This window comes from Podarcis raffonei, chromosome 8 (genome assembly GCF_027172205.1).
Source record: "Podarcis raffonei isolate rPodRaf1 chromosome 8, rPodRaf1.pri, whole genome shotgun sequence".
NCBI lineage: Eukaryota > Metazoa > Chordata > Lepidosauria > Squamata > Lacertidae > Podarcis > Podarcis raffonei.
In genome coordinates, this window is record NC_070609.1 from 857,319 (window position 1) to 876,658 (window position 19,340).

Consider the following 19,340-nt stretch of genomic DNA (forward strand, 5'->3'; position numbering starts at 1 on the left):
TGGAGCTGGGGGGGGGGGGCGTCTCATATCACATGAAACAGACCCGCTTTTCTTAGCAAAGCTTCTGCATACTGCACCCAGTCCTAATAATTCCCTTTTGAGAGCTTTGGAATTCCCATCGCAAATTGAAGAGCCTCTGTCACTCTTGCACTGGCCATCTGTATTCCAAAAGCACACTGCATGAGCCTTTTGCTTTCTGAGCTTCTGCTGCAGCCGATCAGAGCTTTTGGCTAAAAGTTCAAAGTCCACCCTTATTGCCATTAATTAGGGACTGGCAGGCTTCCTGGGGCTGGAGCACACACCTCTCATCAATCTTCTTGACACGCAGAGAAGATAACCTGCATTCTGTTCTTCTGCCGTTCTTCTAGGCCCAAAGCCAAAAATGTCGGGGAGACTTCCGGGTTAGCGCCATCGGCTAATGGCGGATTCCCTCCGAGCTCCGGAGGGAATCAGCTCCGCAGGATTGGGTCTTGACCGCTGCGGCGACGCGGGGATCCTCAAAAATCACAGGTGGTGAAGCCTGTGAACCTGGTGACTCGGCAGGCACCATTTGCGCCCCCCCGACCTGTGAAGGAGCCTTTTTAAAGGCTTCGGAGCGGGGGACGGAGTGAGCGGTGCGGTGCTGAGAGTCGACTGCTTCTCCTGTGGAGTGCAGCCGCATTGCCATGGTCGGAGAGCGCTGACTTCTTTTTGTGAACAATTGGACTTTAAAGCAACAACCCGTGAGTAGTACGGAAATCGGAAAGATTTTTTTTTTTTTAATTAGGCACGATCGGGGAAGGCGCAAACAGGAAGTCCGTCTCCCCGTCTTGTAAATAATTTAAAGCAAGGACCTGCTAACTAAGGTCGAGAGAACCCTTTCTTTTTTACTTGGTAAAAGACATTAATTTCACGATTTGGCAATATAAGTAATCTTACTGGAGGATAAAGAGCTAATCTTGGGAGCTGAAGTGCCACCCCCCCGGACCCGGGAGTGCTCCGTGAGAGAGCCTGCTGATGAGGTATTGAAGAGTTTGACAGCTGTCAAATTTAGCTGTCAAGACGGGAAAAGAGAACTTTGTTTCTGTTGTTTCTGCTGGCTATATTTGTTACAATTTGGTTACAATTTGTTGAAAACAAGGAAGAACTGTTACAAACTAACTTGATTTTTGGATTTGAATTGGAAGGAATATTAAGTTACCAAAATCCCTCTAGAGGGGGATTTGGGACATTACAAGAATGGCTGGAGGAGGGAAGATTCAGGCTGGGTTGGACAAAGTTTTTGTTCTCTTGGGAAAGTTACAAGGCCAAATTGATGTTTTGGCTACAAATGTTGCAACTCTGAACTTAACAGTAAATAACATCACTGAATTTGATAAGGATTTGACTCAGGAAGCCCACGCAGCTGGACAAAAAGAGAAACTTGAGAGCTTTGAGAGTATGGAGAAGGAGATATGTGTTGTTCCTGAGGAAAAGGAAGGAGGAGCTGTAACTTTGCAGATGATAAAGGTGAGCCAGAGGCCTGACATGATGGCTACAAAGGAAAATAAGAACTTGATGTCGAAAATCTGGCTTGAATTGGAGATTGAAGAATGGAGAGATCTCCTCATGTTGAGATCTGAAGACCCAAGGATTACAAATTTGCTTAAGGTGGAAGTTGGAGCTTTGGGGACATTTGGACTTGAAAGGAATAAGAAACATGATTCGGGCTCCACTTTTAAGTATGGAGGTCTGGCTGAAAGAAACATGGATTCCGTTGGGCCAGAGCTTCTCCGAGATCTGGTGTTTAATATTAAGGACTATAAAAAAAACCGGCAGAGAGGAATTGAGAGAGAATTAAGAGCCTCGGACGTGAGATCTCCAGGCTGATAGTAGACTAAGACTGATGGACATTTGTTGGGGATTGAAACCGGGAAGGGGGGGGTGGAGTTTGGGAATCCAAAGGGTGTATAATTACAATCTGTTTTATTTTTATTTTATTTTGTTATTTGTATGAAAATTGGGGAATTCGTGGAAGGGAAATTGGGTCGACGTTAGAAAAATGTTTTAAGAACGAGTATTGATGCATAAGTATTGTGTTTAAGTTTGGATAAGGCAAAATTGCTTTTTTAAAATGAACTAAATAGAAAAAGGTTAAAATTAGGGATAAGAACTTGCTGAACTAACATTTTGAATTGGAATATAAGAAGGGGAGGTGTGGGGAAGTCAGGGAAATATGTTATAGAAAAATAAGGATTGTGAACTTTATGTGTTTTTAAACCTTTTTGTTTTTCCTTTTTTGATTCTTTTTTAATGTATTAAAGTTGAAAATTTCAATAAATATCTTTTTTTTAAAAAAGCCAAAAATGTCGGAACCTGTGTTCGGCCAAGGTGATAAAGCTCATCCTCCTCCGGCCGAGTCCTCCGGAATCGCCTCCGACGTGATTGATGACCTGAGCCTCTGATAAGGCTCCAGGCACATCCCCCATTCAGCAGAGAACCAAAGCAGCACGCAGAAGTGATGAGATTTATCATAGCTACACCGCTATGCTTCAGTTCTTACTACGCAGACAGAAAAAAACATCCTCTCTCTGTGAAAGCAGAGAGCAACTGAACAACAAAGGAACAAGAAACCAGTACGTCACACTTTGGGGAAGGGTCACTGAGTCAGGAAGAAAAGGGCCTGCAAAGGAACCCTGATGGGATTGAGGAATCAGCCACATTCCTTAGCCCAGGTGGCAGCCAGATGGAAACATCTGGAGGCAGAAATAAAAACTTGGCCTCTGTGATAAACAAAGTCCTTCCATCTCGCAGTGCGCAGTTTGTGTTATGTACTGAAGTTCTCACCCTGGGCCAGCAGGGGGATACTGTAGATAGTTTTCACTCAGGTCCACATATGCAAATAAGGGATTGAAAGTGATGTTCAGTGATTGGATAGTTACAGAAAGTGGTTACCGTTGCATTGTAGTGGAGCTCTATATAAGCAGGCTGGCTGAACCCTTCAGCTCAGTTCTGTTCTGGCCTGTGAATAAACAAGAGCTGTTTGACGAATTACTGTGTCGTCTGATGTGTTCACCCACAACTTAACAGACCCATGGAACTCCCTCCCACAGGAGGAAGAGATGGCTTGAGAAGAGGATGAGGCCCATTCAGGGAGGAGCAGAGGGCTAGCGATGGCTCCAGGCCCCCCAGTTGGAGGCAGCCATGCTTCTGAAGGGGGAGAGAGTTGCCCTCAGAACAAAGACAGAAGTCTGCCTTAAGAATATGGGAATATAGTGCTTGAACTCCGAGTCTGGGCTGTGATTCAGACTCATCCATGCTGGCCCAGGTGAAATATACTCAGAGTCACAAAGTGATTTCATGCTCTTTATTCAGCTCATAGTGGTGAGGAGGAATGAATGAATGTCCCCTCAAAGTATCTGCTTTATATATATTATTTACACAATGGGCTGCACATGATTGGCTAATTCCAGAATTCTACTGTAAGCCAATCAGGTTGTGCATTCACTTCTATCTGGAGCATGATTGGGTAGTTCCTGCCAACCAATCATACTGCTGCATTGTTCTAGGACCAATCAGACTGCTGCATTCTGAATCCTATTGTTCTAGGACCAATCAGACTGCTGCCTTTTGGATCCTATTCCCCAGGCAAGCCCCTGGGGAAACCATAACTGAGTTTGTGACCTCTCTCCGCCAAGCCGCCCGGTTCTGCAACTTCTCAGAGCTGGAGAACATGCTTCGGGACCGCCTCGTCGGTGGCCTGAAGGATGAGAAGCTGCAACGACGCCTCTACGCTAAGAAGAACCTAACGTTCCAGGTCGCTCTGGAGGAGGCCCTGGCAACGGAAGCTGCCGAGAGGTCAACCAAGAGGCACGGCCGAGCCAGCCGTCCCAACTGAGGGTCCACCACGAAGACCTCACCAACGACTCAGGATCCAACAGGGAGGAGGTGCACTGAGTACAGCAGCGCACTCAAGCAGCCCACATACCACAGCTGCCTCGGCGAGAAGCAGGGAACTGCGCAAGCTGTGGAGAAAGTCACGAGAGGAGGACCTGCCGTTTCCACAACGCAGAGTGCAGGCAGTGCAGAAAATCGGGACACATCGCCCGGGTGTGTCGGGCTCAGCCCACCGGACGCCAGGCATCAGATGACCAATCCAAGAGCCCCAGGTTCCGGGGCCCAACGCACCAAGGCAACTCGACGGAGCTCACGGACTTCCAGGTATACCAGTTGCCCCACCCCAACGTAGAGAAAATTTATGTAGAGGTACAGATAGAGGGGGCCCCATGCCGCATGGAGCTTGACACGGGTTCAACTCTATCCATAATCTCGGCAAGGACCTTAAGGAAACTGTGTCCTACTGGGGGTCCCAAACTCAGGCCGGCTCCATTCACCCTCCGGGACTTCCAGAAACGTAAGGTCCCCACAATGGGTATGGGGACCTTCAGGGTGCAATACCGAGGGCGGACGCGGCAACTGGACTTGCTTGTGGTCAAGGGCCCCTACATTAGTTTACTGGGATTGCCATGGTTTGGACCACTGGGGCTAGCCGTCACCGGGGTGAACCACACTAACTTACAAGTGGACGTGGATGCCATATGCAAGGAATTTCCGGGGGTTTTCGATGGGAAATTGGGACAGTATACGGGCCCCCCCATTGCTCTACAGCTTGACCTCGCAGTACGACCGGTCAGGCTGTAGGCCCGCCGGGTCCCGTTCGCCCTGAAACCACGTATAGACGAGGAATTGGACCGGCTCGTGGAGCAAGGAGTGCTGGAACCGGTGCCTAATGCCCCCTGGGAAACCCCAATCGTCACACCCATCAAGCCTAATGGTTCGGTCCGCATCTGCGCAGACTACAAATGTACCATAAACAAGGCCCTCACGGCCCATGCATACCCAGTGCCAGTGGTCAGCCATGTCCTTGCCAACCTGGCTGGGTCGAAAATTTGTGGCAAGCTGGACTTGGCCCAAGCATATCAACAGCTGCCAGCAGATGAGGCCACAGCAGAGGCACAGACGATTGTGACGCACAGAGGAGCATTCAGGGTAAAGCGGCTGCAATTCGGTGTCAGCGTGGCACCAGGCATATTCCAGAATCTAATGGACTCTCTACTTAAAGGGATTCCTGGCGTCACCCCCTTCTTCGATGATGTGTTGATTGCCGGGCCCACACCAGAGGAGTTTGAGGACCGCCTCCGCACCGTTCTGCACCGTTTCCAGACGGCGGGTCTCAAGGTGAAGCGGGAAAAATGTCTACTAGGAGTGCCTCAGGTGGACTTTCTGGGATTTATGGTGGACGCAGAACGGGTCCACCCGACTGGGGACAAGGTACGGGCCATTTGTGATGCCCCAGCGCCCAAGAACAAGACTGAACTTCAGGCCTTCTTGGGACTATTGAACTTTTACCATTCCTTCCTTCCCCACAAGGCGGCGGTAGCGGAGCCCCTACACAGACTCCTGGACAAGTGGGCCCCTTGGGTGTGGGGCCAGCGCCAGGAGGCCGCATTCCAGGCAGTCAAGGACTTGCTTGTCTCAAACTCGGTCTTGGCACACTTCGACGAGAGGCTGCCGGTGGTGCTAGCATGCGATGCCTCGCCCTATGGAATTGGCGCTGTCCTGGGACACCAACTCCCGGATGGAAGAGAGGTACCGGTAGCATACTTTTCCCAGACACTCAACGCAACCAAGCGGAACTACTCGCAAATCGACAAGGAGGGTCTGGCAATCGTGGAGTAAAAAAATTCCATGATTTCTTGTACGGGCGGCCCTTCACCGTGGTGACTGACCACAAGCCGTTGCTTGGCTTGTTTGCCCCCGAAAAGCAGACCCCCCAAGTGCTGTCTCCTCGCGTCCTCAGGTGGTCAATTTTCCTTGCCAGCTACCAGTATGCACTGATTCACCGCCCTGGGAAGGCGATGGGCCATGCGGACGCCCTCAGCAGACTACCACTACCAGAAACAGGCCCCGACCCAGCACCTGCACAAGAGGTTATGAGCCTGGAGCTGTGTCCCAACCGCCCCATTCACAAGAAGTTGCACACCATTTGAAGAAAGATAGGGTCATCTCCCGGGTCCTGGACTGGGTGTGGAGGGGATGGCCCAGCAGCAGCCCCGGGCCAGAATTCGCCGGCTACACAACCCGCAAACATGAACTGTCGGCCCACAAGGGGTGCCTGTTATGGGGAAGCAGGGTCGTTGTTCCCCAGCCCCTCCGCAAAAGGGTCCTCACAGCCCTACACGAGACACACCCAGGGGTAGTAAGAATGAAGGCCCTTGCCAGGAGTTATGTGTGGTGGCCTGGCCGGGGATCGACGGAGAGATAGAGGCCTGGGTCAAACACTGCCAGACCTGCCAAGAATCCTGCCCAGATCCCCCAAGGGCCCCAGTCCAGTCCTGGGAGTCCGCCCGAGTACCATGGTCACGCCTGCATGTGGACTTCGCTGGCCCCTTTCAGGGGAAAACATTCTTCATAGTGGTGGACTCCTACACCAAATGGCTGGAAGTCGCACTGGTACCGTCCACTTCTACGTCCGCAGCCATCCGGGTACTACGCAGGCTGTTTGCAACCCATGGGCTCCCTGACACTCTCGTCTCAGACAATGGGACTGCATTCACGTCAGGAGAATTCCAAACCTTCACAGCGCAGAACGCCATCCGCCACATCCGTTCGGCGCCATTCCACCCTGCCACCAATGGCCAAGCAGAACGCATGGTGCGGACCACCAAGGACACCCTTCGCCGCATGACGCAAGGGGATTGGGAGTACCGCCTTGCCACATTCCTTCTAGCACAGCACAGCACCCCCAGCTCAACGACTGGCCGGAGCCCCGCTGAACTACTAATGGGTCGGCGCCTTGCAATCAGATTGGACCGCATTCACCCCGATAGAGCTCAGGATGAGGTAGTGGTGGGGGAAGGCAGGAACCCCCGGACCTTCGAGGCCCAGGACCCAGTGTACACAAAGAATTTTGGGGCAGGCCCTGCATGGGTACGCGCCACAGTCACCAGGGTCACTGGCCCTGTGTCGTACGAGGTGCTAACAGATGGGGGGCAATGCTGGCGCCGCCACTGCGACCAGATACGGCGACGATTCCCTGGAAAAAACCAGGAGGAGGAGGACAGATCAGAGGAGTCCCAAGGGAACAGTGGGGCAGTGAGGCCCATAGAGCAGCAGGGGCCAGCAGGAGAGGCAGAATCAGTAAATACAGAGAGGACCCGTGAAGCCGAAAGGACACCGGAACCAGAACCACGACTGAGTGAGCCGGTTGCGCCAGACCAAACAGCCCCATCACAGCCAGCATCCTTGGAACACGAGCCAGAACCTGAACCCCGGACCAGGGAACACCCCAGGCCGCAACGCACACGTAGGCCGCCGGCGTACCTTGAGGACTATGAATGCGACCTCCCGGGCAGGACTGGAACTTAGAGGGGAGGGGTGTTATGTACTGAGTTGAATAGGCTCCAAACTGCAGCAGTCTGATTGGTCCTAGAACAATAGGATTCAGAATGCAGCAGTCTGATTGGTCCTAGAACAATGCAGCAGTATGATTGGTTGGCAGGAACCACCCAATCATGCTCCAGATAGAAGTGAATCCACAACCTGATTGGCTTACAGTAGAATTCTGGAATTAGCCAATCATGTGCAGCCCATTGTGTAAATAATGTATATAAAGCAGATACTTTGAGGGGACTTTCATTCATTCCTCCTCACCACTATGAGCTGAATAAAGAGCATGAAATCACTTTGCGACTCTGAGTATATTTCCGACAGCCAATCAACTGACAGCATTCTGACCCTGCACTTGCATAGAAAGAATTGCAGGCTGATTGCATCAGCCAGTTGCATCAGCTAGCAGACTCAAGCCTGCAGACTTACTATCTCACACAGCATTCTGGGATCCCAACACTCCCCACCCGGCAACAACAGCACAGAGGGACAGAAGAAGGCATCCTTCCATGTGGCAAACGGGAATGTTTGTGCACAGGATTAGAAGAATGATTTGAAGAACAGCAGTTTCTTAATGCCCCTCATTAAAATACACAACGAACAATTCCATTAACACATCAAAATATGCATCCATAAAATGTGCAGGAAAAAAATCCAGTGAATACAGAACATCAATTAAGAGGCAGAAAACAACAAAGTGTAACAGTTCACCTTTTTCTTTTAGGGTCCAGTGTGCTTTGAAGATGTAGCTGTCCATTTCACAGACGTGGAATGGGCATTGCTGGATCCTGACCAGAGAGCCCTCCATAAGGAAGTCATGGAGGAGAATTGGGGGATCTCGGACGCTCTCAGTAAGGCTTAATATTATGCCTACCCCCCTCCAAGATGGCCCCCTTTTGCTCTTGAAGGGCTGGTCTGTCTGCAGCCCCCACCGCCTCCCATCAGGGCCCCTTCATGGGGGCAGAAGCAGAGGAAAGGCCTCAGGAAAGCAGCCATGGCTCTGGCCAGATGCACAGGAGGAGGAGGGGCGCTGACCGCTCTCCTTCCCCCTCAGACTCCATCCATCAGCAGCCCTCATCCCCTAATAGGGGCAGGGCCACCAGAGGTGCAAGGTGCTGAGCAGGGGGGAAGATCCTCCAGGGCAGATAAGACCCCCCCCCCAATATTTATTTCAGGCTCCTCTAAACTGCCCAGGCCTTCTTAAATGTATCTTCAAAGTGATTCAGGAAGTTGAAGTGGCTTCTGTCATCATCAGGGGAGAAACCCTATCAGTGCTTGAAATGTGGAAAGAGGTTCATTGAGAAGGCCAAACCCACAATCAATGAAAGAGTTCCCAGTGGGGGGCAATGATTTCAGTGCCAAGAGTGTGGAAAGAGCTTCAGTCACAGGGCCTGTCTTGCTTCCCATAAACAAGCAGGACACACACGCCTGTTTGTTGGCATCAGGCTGCAAGAAGCTCAGGGCGGCACCCGGACAACGTCCTTGCCGTGCGTCTTGATCTATCAGAAAAGAACATGGAGAAGTGGCAGGTTTGGGCAGCTAGGAGAATATCCTACACCCAAAGACACCCCATGTGGTTTAGCGGACGGACTAAGAGCCCTGGAGTGGGGAGACCTGGGCCCATTTGACCCCATGGCTAGGAGCTTTGGAGGGAGGTGGGGAAGATGGGGAGTGAGAGGAGCTGGTTCTGGGTGGAAAGATCCACTCTGAGGAAAAGATCACCAGCTAGAGAAAGGAGTCTCTGAGCCTAGTGGGAAGGACAGTGTGTGGAGTCCTGGGAGAGTAAATCAGGCCAGGAATGAACTGGGAGGCTGAGCCAGGAGAAGGAGGAGCTGGAAAGAGACCGGCTGCTGAGCTCTCATCCCAGTCAGGAGGGGAGAGATCCTTCTAGAAAGAGAAGACTCCCAAACCAGAGATCCCTTGGGTCTTTGGCTTGGAGTACCTCGGGAGTAGGGTAACTGGCAGAAAGTGCCACCTTGTTAAGAGCCAAAGTCTTAAGTGTGAAACAACTGAGAAAACCTTGAAGGGAAATAACATTGTAAACTGAGGTATCCTAAGTTTTATCCACTTGTGTCATAAACTTCCTTGTTAAATAAAATCGTTAATGTTTATTTGAAGAAATCCTGCCTGACACTCCCAATTAGTAAATTTTACCTCACGCAAATCCCCCACAAGATAATCTGAGGTAATTGGAGGGAATTTGTGGAAATTGTGTTTTGTGAGGTGGGTGCACTATATTTAAGAGAGAGAACGGGCCCAAGGCTGCCGGGGGGGGGGGGGAAGAGCCCTTGCGTCATCGCATATTAATTGGGGGCAGAGGTGGGATAGGAAGTTAAAACCCACACAGAAACGTACCCAGAGACACAGAACAACCAGTTTAATAAAGGAGTGAAGTTATTTGATTAAGAAGAGAAAAAAATCCTGTCAGAAAATGACCAGCAAGCGCCAAGCCAAGGAGACTCAGGATGACCCAGCTGCTGCGCCTGAGGAGAATCCTAATATATTGCGTTAGAGATGATGAGGCTAAGATTGGAATTGTCTAAGGTGGAAGCAGAGAAAGAAAGAGAAGAGGCCAGAATGGCAGCTGCCCTTCATCTAGCAGAGAGAGAGAGAGAGAGAGAGAGAGAGAGAGAGGGAGGGAGAGAGAGATGAGCCCAAGAAGAAAGAGACAGGCAGGCCAAGATGGCCCATGAGAAAGAGATGTTTCCTTTAAAAATGGAGGAGATTAAGGCGAGGGCAGAACTGCCGCAAGCAATGTTGGGGGTGGAGATTTTACCTCAGCAAATGTAAAGTATGTTGTAAGGGACTCAGGAGCAGAAGCACAGGGGAGAGAGGAAATGGAGAGCGAAGGGGAAGAATCTGAGGGGAGCGTAGGGGAGTATGACAGTGACCCGAGAGATTCCATGAGCTTCTCCAGCGAATCAGAAGATTCCCAGAAGGGGGCGCCGATGGTCAGGGCAAGGGGGGTCCCAGGGGGGACGCACCAGAAGCAGGGGGCCAGCGGGGACTCCCAAGGGAGCAGCGGAGGATCAGGACCAGCTCCCCCACCAGAGCGCAGTGGGGGGGAAGAGTCACATGAGTCAGGACCAGCCTTTCCTCCAGCGGGGAGAGAAGATGAGTCAGGGCTGACCACGCCCCCATCGGAAAGTGGGGAAACGGAGGGGAGGTCAGTTCCAGCTAGCCTCCCCGAAGGGGGGAGCAGTGACAGCAGCAGTGCAAAGGTCAGGAGGAAGGTTGCAGGCTGGGCGCGCACGCCAAGTTCAAATGTACAGGCACGCAGGACAACAGGAAACCCGGATTGGGAACCAGGTCCTAAAGCCCGCCGGAGGGAGGGGGAAGATTCAGGGGACTCAGCGTCAGAAGAGTCTAGGAAGGGCGAGACCCCGACGGACAGGCGGAACCAGAGGAGGAAAGAGCAGAGGAAGAGGTGGAGCAAGGCTAGAGTCTTAAACTGGTGTCTGGGGGGAGGAGATTCAGACGGAGCTTCAGCAGTCTAGAGTTTGAGACGTAGGGCTGCACGCTGCGGCTGTGGAAGTGAAACTGAACTTCAATAAAGACTTTTATACTTAACAACGAAGCGGCGTTGGTCCTTTGTGAGCTGGGACCTCGGGCAGCTCTGACATATGTACAGTGGTACCTCGGGTAACAGACGCTTCAGGTTACAGACTCCGCTAACCCAGAAATAGTACCTCGGGTTAAGAACTTTGCTTCAGGATGAGAACAGAAATCATGTTCCGGCGGCACATGAACAGTTTCAGGAGGCCCCAGAACAGTTTCAGGTTATAAATGGACCTCCAGAGCGAATTAAGTACTTAACCCGAGGTACCACTGTAAAAGGTGATGGTGTGCAGGCCTAATGGTCAAAGCTTCAAAATGCCAGTTTTCAAAATGAGGCAAGTCAAATATTTCGGTCCCGTCCCAAGGGGTGGAAATCTACAACCTGATTGGAGCAAGGCAAAGGTCCTTCAAGAGGGGCCTGGACCCTCCACAGAAAGAGAAAGAAGAGCTTTTCTGGGGGGACAGGGATATTGTCCTCCATTTATTCCTCCTTTTAGCCCCCATGCTGCTCCTTGACATGACTGGGAGAAGAAAGACCAGCCAGACAAGAGCATTTGGAGGGACCAGTGCCAGGCAGCGTTGGGACATTTAAAAACAGCCCTAGATCCGGGGTCAGCAAGCTTTTCCAGCCGGGGGCCAGGTCACCGTCCCTCAGACCTTGTGGGGGCCGGACTATATTTTTTTGGGGAAATGAATGAATTCCTATGCCCCACAAATAACCCAGAGATGCATTTTAAGTAAAAGGACACATTCTACTCATGTAAAAACACGCTGATCCCATTTATGAAATTGAGGTTTTGCTGAAATATAGACACAAAACAACATATGCTAAAACATAAGAAGTGTTGTGGTCAGATCACTTCCTGGTGCAACTAGACTAGAGGGCATTGCGTAGAAGCCCCCAAAGATGCGCCTGAATTTTGGGGTGTTTGGCACCTGCAAACCTATAACAATGTCACCAGAGGGGGAATAAAAGGCTTCCTAGGAAAACCCCCTTGGCTGCTCCTGTGTTGCTTCCAAGGCGACTTCGCTAACAGAGAAGAACATAGGATCTTGATGGCTGAAATACAGACACAAAGCAGCAGATGGGACAACACAGAATGGCCCCCCCAGCCATGTCTGGCAATGTCTCCCCCCTCCAGCCCCCCCGGGACCCCCTCTTGCTGGGACAGGGCTCTCTGCCCCGCAGGCCCCCCAGAGGCCCCCAAGAGAGACTCGCCCCCCCCCCGGAGAAGAGACACCCCGGGTCCCCCATCTGGCCCCCCCAAAGACCCCCCTCTCCCCCGCCCAGACGCCCCTTCGCAGCCCCAGGCAGAGAGACGGGCTCCTCCTCCCGGACACGGGTTCCCCCTTCACACGCACACGCGCCCAGTCCCGGGTTCTGGGTCCGGCTTCCTCCCTGCCCCCCCCCGAAGGGGAAGCTCTGCGCCTGCGCGACGCCCCGGGCTCCTCCGCAGGGAGAGAGAAGGGTTAAGGGGAGCCGAGCTGGCTTCCTAGAGAGGACAGGAAAGGAAGGCGGGCCGCTCCTCCTCCTCCTCCTCCCCTCTGACGTCCCTTCCGGGCAGAGCGGCCTCGCCTTCGCCTGCCGGGCTCTGGTGGGTCTCCTCTCGGGGGAAGCCTGGGGAACTCCCTGCCCCGGGAGGCGGGAAGGGGAGGGAAGAGAGGCTGGGGGTCCGGGAGGGAGCAGAGGGACCTCAGGCCCTGGCCAGGGAGGTGGGACTGGAAGACAGTGAGGAGGGAGAAGGACATTAGGAGGGACATAATTATGAGGGAGAAGGATATTAAGAGGGACATAATTATGAGGGAGAAGGACATTAAGAGGGACATAATTATGAGGGAGAAGGACATTAGGGGGGACATTATTATGAGGGAGAAGTGTATTAAGAGGGACATTATTATGAGGGAGAAGTGTATTAAGAGGGACATAATTATGAGGGAGAAGTATATTAAGAGGGACATTATTATGAGGGAGAAGTATATTAAGAGGGACATTATTATGAGGGAGAAGTATATTAAGAGGGACATTATTATGAGGGAGAAGTATATTAGGAGGGAAAGACCATGAAGGAGAAGTACAGTAATAACCCGGGAGGCGGGAAGAGAGGCTGGGGGTCCGGGAGGGAGCCAGAGGGACCTCAGGCCTTGGCCAGGGAGGTGGGCTGGAAGACAGTTAGGAGGGAGAAGGACATTAGGAGGGACATAATTGTGAGGGAGAAGGATATTAAGAGGGACATTATTATGAGGGAGAAGTATATTAAAAGGGACATGAGGGAGAAGTATATGAAGAGGGACATAATTATGAGGGAGAAGTATATTAAGAGGGACATAATTGTGAGGGAGAAGGATATTAAGAGGGACATGAGGGAGAAGTATATTAAGAGGGACATTATTATGAGGGAGAAGTATATTAAGAGGGACATAATTGTGAGGGAGACGTATATTAGGAGGGACATGAGGGAGAAGGACATTAGGAGGGACATGAGAGAGAATTATATTAAGAGGGACATAATTGTGAGGGAGAAGTATATTAAGAGGGACATGAGGGAGAAGTATATTAAGAGGGACATAATTATGAGGGAGAAGTGTATTAAGAGGGACATTATTATGAGGGAGAAGTATATTAAGAGGGACATAATTGTGAGGGAGAAGTATATTAAGAGGGACATAATTATGAGGGAGAAGTATATTAGGAGGGACATTATTATGAGGGAGAAGTACATTAGGAGGGACATAATTATGAAGGAAAAGTATATTAAGAGGGACATTATTATGAGGGAGAAGTATATTAAGAGGGAAATACCATGTAGCTTCCCTTCTCTCTCTATTACTAAATCTCCTTATGTCGGCCATTTTCCCTCCCTAATTCTTTATTTGATGGAAAGTCCAGTTTCTGAGGCGTCTTCCAGGGCAGTTCCACCCAGAGGGCCTTGCCACCGTCCCCTCGGATCCAGAGCAGGAAGTCCCCAAGGGATGGTGGCTGGAGCTAGACATGAGCCCTGCTGCTCCCCAAGCAGATATGGCTGGCTTGGGGCGAAGCTCTGGACTATGAAGTGGGGTTGGGAGGGACCCCCACTATTGCCCTGGCTCCAAATTACACTTCATACAAATGACTCACTTGTCATTCACAGTTATGACTTCTCCCTCCCCCTTTTCCCCCCATACAGCTTGGAGTCTGAGCTGTGGTGCAATCCAGCCCTGGTTCCTAGCAAGACTCAGCCACGCTTCCTCAGGAAACATTCTTCTCCTCTTCATCTTACAATAGAATAGTGTGTTTGATTCAGACGATTTTCTGCACCTCGCATTAGTACCCACAGAACTTGGCAGAGGACCAAGCGGCTCCTTCCAATCTCTTGGAGACTTCCGAAGAGCCCAGATGGAGGAGCAAGACTCAGCTGGCCCTGAAGCAGGAAGAGGTCATGCCAAGGAAACGGGGAGCAGTGGGGGATTCTGGGAAAACTCTGTGAAGAAGGAACTGGGTGAGGAGGACACCCTCTGCTCAGAGGTGCAGAGCCAGCAGTTGAGGCAGTTCTGCTGCCAGGAGGCCAAAGGACCCCGAGAGGTTTGCAGCCAACTCTACCACCTTGACCATCAGTGGCTGAAGCCAGAAAGGCACACGAAAGCTGAGATGTTGGACCTGGTGATCTTGGAGCAGTTCCTGGCTGTCCTTCCTCTGGAGATGGAGAACTGGGTGAGGGAATGCGGAGCGGAGACCACTTCCCAGGCGGTGGCCCTGGCCGAAGGTTTCCTCCTGAGTCAGGCAGAGGAGAGGAAGCAGGCAGAGCAGCAGGTGAGAGAGACTTTCCTCTGGATACTCCCAAGGGGCTCCAAAGAGGAAGGAGAGTATTCCCAAATCATTTCCTAATGGCCCATCCTTTTTTGGAAAGCATCTAGGAACAGATATTATTATTATTTATGACACCCATGTGGCTGGGTGCCTTCAAGCACATATAAAAGCATAAGAAGGCATCAGATGTCTTCTAAAAGTTATGCAGTTTTTTATCTCCTTCTCACCTGATGGGAGGGCATTCCCCAGGGTGGGTGCCACTGTGGAGAAGGTCTTCTGCCTGGTTCCCTGTAACTTCACTTACCACAGTGAGGGAATCAGCAGAAGACCCTCGGAACTGGACCTCAGTTCATGGGTATAGTGGACCTTTGAGGCCAACACTTTGAATTGTGCTGGGAAACGTTCTGGGAGCCAGTGAAGATCCTTGAGGACCAATGTTTCATGGTCCTGGCAGCCAACCCCAGACACCAGTCTAGCAGAAGCAGGAAGCAGCTTTCACCTCTGTCCCCCGAAAGCGCTTGCCTCTGCCATTCCTTCTCTAACCCTTCTCTCCATTCTCTGTTTTGAATCCTTGTTGCTCTTTCAGAGGAAGGATCTTTTGGCAGAAATGGGTCTTGATTCTTCTGAGGCAGAGAAGACTCCGCTGGACGCCAGAGTGAGGCCTCTGGGTAAGGAGGAAGGAGTGTTTTCTCCCCCGTTTTGTCACATTCTCTTGGTTTTGAAACTAATCTCTGAGTTCTTTGCATCTTTTGGGGGAAGACACCTGGAGCCCAGAGCTCGGGGTGGGGGGAGATGTATTTTTGCACAACTATTATATGAAATGGGTACAAATGTCCACATGTACTCAGCAGGGGAGACATTTACGATACTAATTTGATTAGTTTACAATCACAGTCCAATAATAGCCTACTTATAACAATGTGAAATTACAATACAATTACTAATACCAATCTTATACAAAATTATATAATATAGGCGGCCCCCTCATGCTAAAACCGATGGTTTGATGATTTTCTTGATTTCTCCATTCCAAAATCTTATTAATTTCAATTACACTCCTGTCAAGATAACAATCCTTTATACAACAACTGCAGTATTAATGACTTCCATTCGTATGGAAACATCAAATAATATATAAAACTACAAGTGAGGCACTCCAGTGATATCCTTACTCTTCCTGTGTGTGGCAATCTTTCTGTTCGTGATATTTCTTCCTGTCCTTGTAAAATGTTCTGTCTATCTTTTCCTGGTTGTTGCTGTTCTCCACCATTCCTTGGGCGGAGCAAATATCCCCTTGTGGTTTCAGAAATTCTCCATCACTCTGTCCTGTCCTTCGTTGTTTGGCAACTTTAACAGCAGCTGCAAAAATCACAGTCCAAATAAATAACCTCTTTTTGCCATTTTTCTTCTCCGCCTGGGAAAGAGAGGGATCTGTCAGAACTGCAAATGACTCAGTAATGAACCTTATCAGCTCCCTCACAACTTTCAGATTCCTTACATCCCTCTGTCTGGCCTAAGATAAATGCGCATTTATCCAATTAGATTAAATTCCAAGTCCCTTTAGCATTATTCAGTTCAGTCTGTATATAATAAAGGATGGGGAAGAGTCAGCTCTAATTTTCCATCATAAACATTTTGCAAAATAGAGCTTCCCTCCCTTTTTCCTTTTTGTTTTTACACACACAGTTCCATTTGATGTTATATTCCATATAGGCAATCCAGTTTCATCCCTGCTCACCTGTACATATATATTTTGAACTATTATTCAGTGGCGGACTGCCAATTCATTAGTGTAGAGAAGAAAACTTGATATAAAGAAGCCATAGGCTCCCCTCCCCCCACTCACTGTCTTTGGCAGCAAATGAAGTTTATTCTCAAATTCAAACCTTAAAGATCTTGCAGCTGGTTCAGTTCCGCAGTTTATGAGCTCATCTCTTCCAGCAACGCCTGTACATTAGTCCAAATTGAGCTCTGATTGACAGGAGAACCTCTGCTTCTTAATGGCAGCGAAGGAGGGTTTTCTCTTGTTGCCTCCATTAAGGCAGAGCGGAACCGGAAGCTAGCAGGGGAGACTTGGACAAGCCCCATCTGTACTGAGAGATGCACTGTTTCACCTCTGAGAGAAGCAGGCGCTCACGGTTTCCACTTACCTTTGTCTCTCCCAGGTGACGGAATGATGCCACCAAGACCTGCTCCTTCATCTTTTCATGGTGGTGGAGGGGAGGCAGCAGCTGTGGACCCAGATCAGGTAGGGGGAAGGAGCCTTGTGGGGAAGGAGCGCTGGGATGCAGACTGGCTGGACACAGTTGGATGCAGAGGAATGGTGGGAGGAGCCAGAGAAGAGGGAGCTGACTGGGAGGAGGAGGAGGAGGAGGAGGAGGTGTCTGAAGCTGGAGAGGGAAGAGGGCTGAGGGAGCAGAGGGAGTCTGTGGCAGAGAGCAGCCCAGACTCCGAGGCAGAAGCTGCAGCAGGAGAGAGGGATGAGGAAGGCAGAGAGGGGTCCGGCCGCTGTAGAAAACAACAGAGCCAAGTGAATGTTCTCTAAGAGGACAGCCTTTTCCCTGTTCTGTTAGGGTCCAGTGTGCTTTGAAGATGTGGCTGTCCATTTCACAGACGAGGAGTGGGCGTTGCTGGATCCTGACCAGAGAGCTCTCCATAAGGAAGTCATGGAGGAGAATCGTGGGATCTTGGACTCTCTCGGTAAGGCTCCCTATTGGATCATCCTATCTGTTTTGTAATTCAAGACATCTCTCTAGATGATGAACCTCTGATATTTCGATGGGGCTCAACAGCGCCACCCACAGCACCTGGGATGTTAACACTCCCACAGCAAACCTTGGATGGATGGCTATTGATTGTTTTCCCTGTGAAAACAATCTTCCTCCAGTTCTGTCGTTTAAAACCATGATCAGGCTGTCTGAACTGCCCATGCCTTCTTAAATGTAGGCTTCAGAGTGATTTGGGATGTTGAAGTAGCTTCAGTCAAGTTTCCTGCTTTTGTTCTTGCTTCTGTCTCTCTCTGGTTGACCAAAGAGTTGCTTGACAGATTCCACGACTGAACCGAACAAACTCCATCCCAGAAAAGAGTCAGGCCTTTTGAATCTCAGGCAGTGAACCCTGTAGTAACAATAATGATAATTTTATTATTTTTACCCAACATCAAACATTAAAAACTTCCCAATACAGAGGTTCCTTCAGAAGTCCTCTAAAAGTTGCATGGTTATTTCCTTGACATCTGATGGGAGGGCGTTCCACAGGGTGGCTTCCCCTACCGAGAAGGCCCCCCGCCTCGTCCCCTGTAACTTCTCACAAAAATGTAACATTTAAGTACAGTGGTACTTCGGGTTAAGAACTTAATTCGTTCCGGAGGTCTGTTCTTAACCTGAAACTGTTCTTCACCTGAAGCACCACTTTAGCTAATGGGGCCTACTGCTGCCGCTGCGCTGCCAGAGCACGATTTCTGTTCTCATCCTGAAGCAAAGTTCTTAATCTGAGGTACTATTTCTAGGTTAGCGGAGTCTGTAACCTGACGCGTATGTAACCTGCGGTACAACTGTAAGGAAACTTGAATAATAATAATAATACCGATATGACAAGTTTCTGCTGCATTCTGTGATGTTGAGAATTTAAGAAAACATCCAAATTGGTTTAAGGTGATGCACATCATAATTAAATGTTTAGCCACTAAAGAAATTTTAATTTGACAGCTGCTACACACATTTGTTCAATATATGAAAAGTGTTTTTCAGCACATAGAAGTGACGCGCAGCGTAAATTAATAATGCAGAGTTTTAAAGAATAAGAGCTTTACTGAGTTAAAATAAACTTCTTGATAAACAACATGGTTCCAAACAGGTTGACTGAGATTCCATACTGACTCTGCTCACAACTGAGGCAGACTGACTCTGACTGAAATCTTTCAGAGAACACACAGAGAAAATGGCTGCTAAGTCACATGTCAGAGTGACACAACAGTTAGCAGTTAGGCCTGAATAACTTTAGTAGGCCCAAATGATTGTGCAGTCCCAGCACTTCCCAGCCTGCTTTGCTGCTTCTGCTCTCATGTGTCTTTGTCACATGACAAGAAGTTCACGTTTGCCATTTTATTCCCCTACTCTTACATCGCCCACCACAAGGCAGCTGACTATGACCAAGTCAGTCCAGAGTCAATGTTCCCAAATATTTCTCCAGCTCTTAAAATTTGTTTAGATTTTTTACTGCATACTGAACAACTTAGCATATTGAATATATCTTAATTTTATTTTTTTATTTATTAAATATTTATTGGGATTTTCAAAAAACACAGAACAAACAAGAACAAAAAATAGACAAAACAAAAAAAAACACAAAAATACATAATATTCAAAACTAAACAACAATAAAAAATAGAAAAAACACATAAAGTTTCTGATACTTATTATTCTTAACCTTATTTCTCAGACCTCCTCACACCTCCCCTTCTTGTATTCCAATTTAAATTGTCAGTTCAGCAAGTCCTTAACTTATTTCTTTACCTTAACTTATACATTTGTTCTAACATACTATTGTTTTACTTTCCTTCTTTTTTCCCTTTCCTCAATTTATTTTTAAC

General features: G+C 49.4%; 2 protein-coding genes and 1 pseudogene across 5 annotated transcripts in view; all 3 read left to right on the forward strand.

Moving 5' to 3' along the window:
• The first annotated feature begins 3,673 nt into the window (after positions 1 to 3,673).
• Positions 3,674 to 8,757, forward strand: LOC128418847 (uncharacterized protein K02A2.6-like; annotated as a pseudogene).
• A 3,472-nt stretch (positions 8,758 to 12,229) lies between these two features.
• Positions 12,230 to 19,340, forward strand: part of LOC128420160 (zinc finger protein 883-like) — a 36,427-nt gene continuing 29,316 nt past the window's right edge. Inside the window, exon 1 of the mRNA XM_053401675.1 lies at positions 12,230 to 12,560. The gene's annotated coding sequence lies outside the window, so the exon portion shown is untranslated. The remainder of the gene's footprint in view (positions 12,561 to 19,340) is intronic.
• The window catches only part of LOC128420149 (zinc finger protein 420-like), a 34,770-nt gene continuing 29,576 nt past the window's right edge, over positions 14,147 to 19,340 (forward strand). For 2 of the 4 annotated variants that reach the window (XR_008331988.1, XM_053401639.1), the window contains exons 1-4: positions 14,152 to 14,752; positions 15,336 to 15,417; positions 16,915 to 16,997; positions 17,323 to 17,449. Coding sequence is in view for 1 of the 4 variants with exons in the window: in XM_053401639.1 (XP_053257614.1) it covers positions 14,339 to 14,752; positions 15,336 to 15,417; positions 16,915 to 16,997; positions 17,323 to 17,449 (706 nt within the window). In the remaining 3 variants the exon portion in view is untranslated. Of the gene's footprint in view, positions 14,753 to 15,335; positions 15,418 to 16,914; positions 16,998 to 17,322; positions 17,450 to 19,340 lie in introns of all 4 variants that reach the window. The other 2 variants (XR_008331989.1, XR_008331990.1) reach the window with 2 other exon arrangements.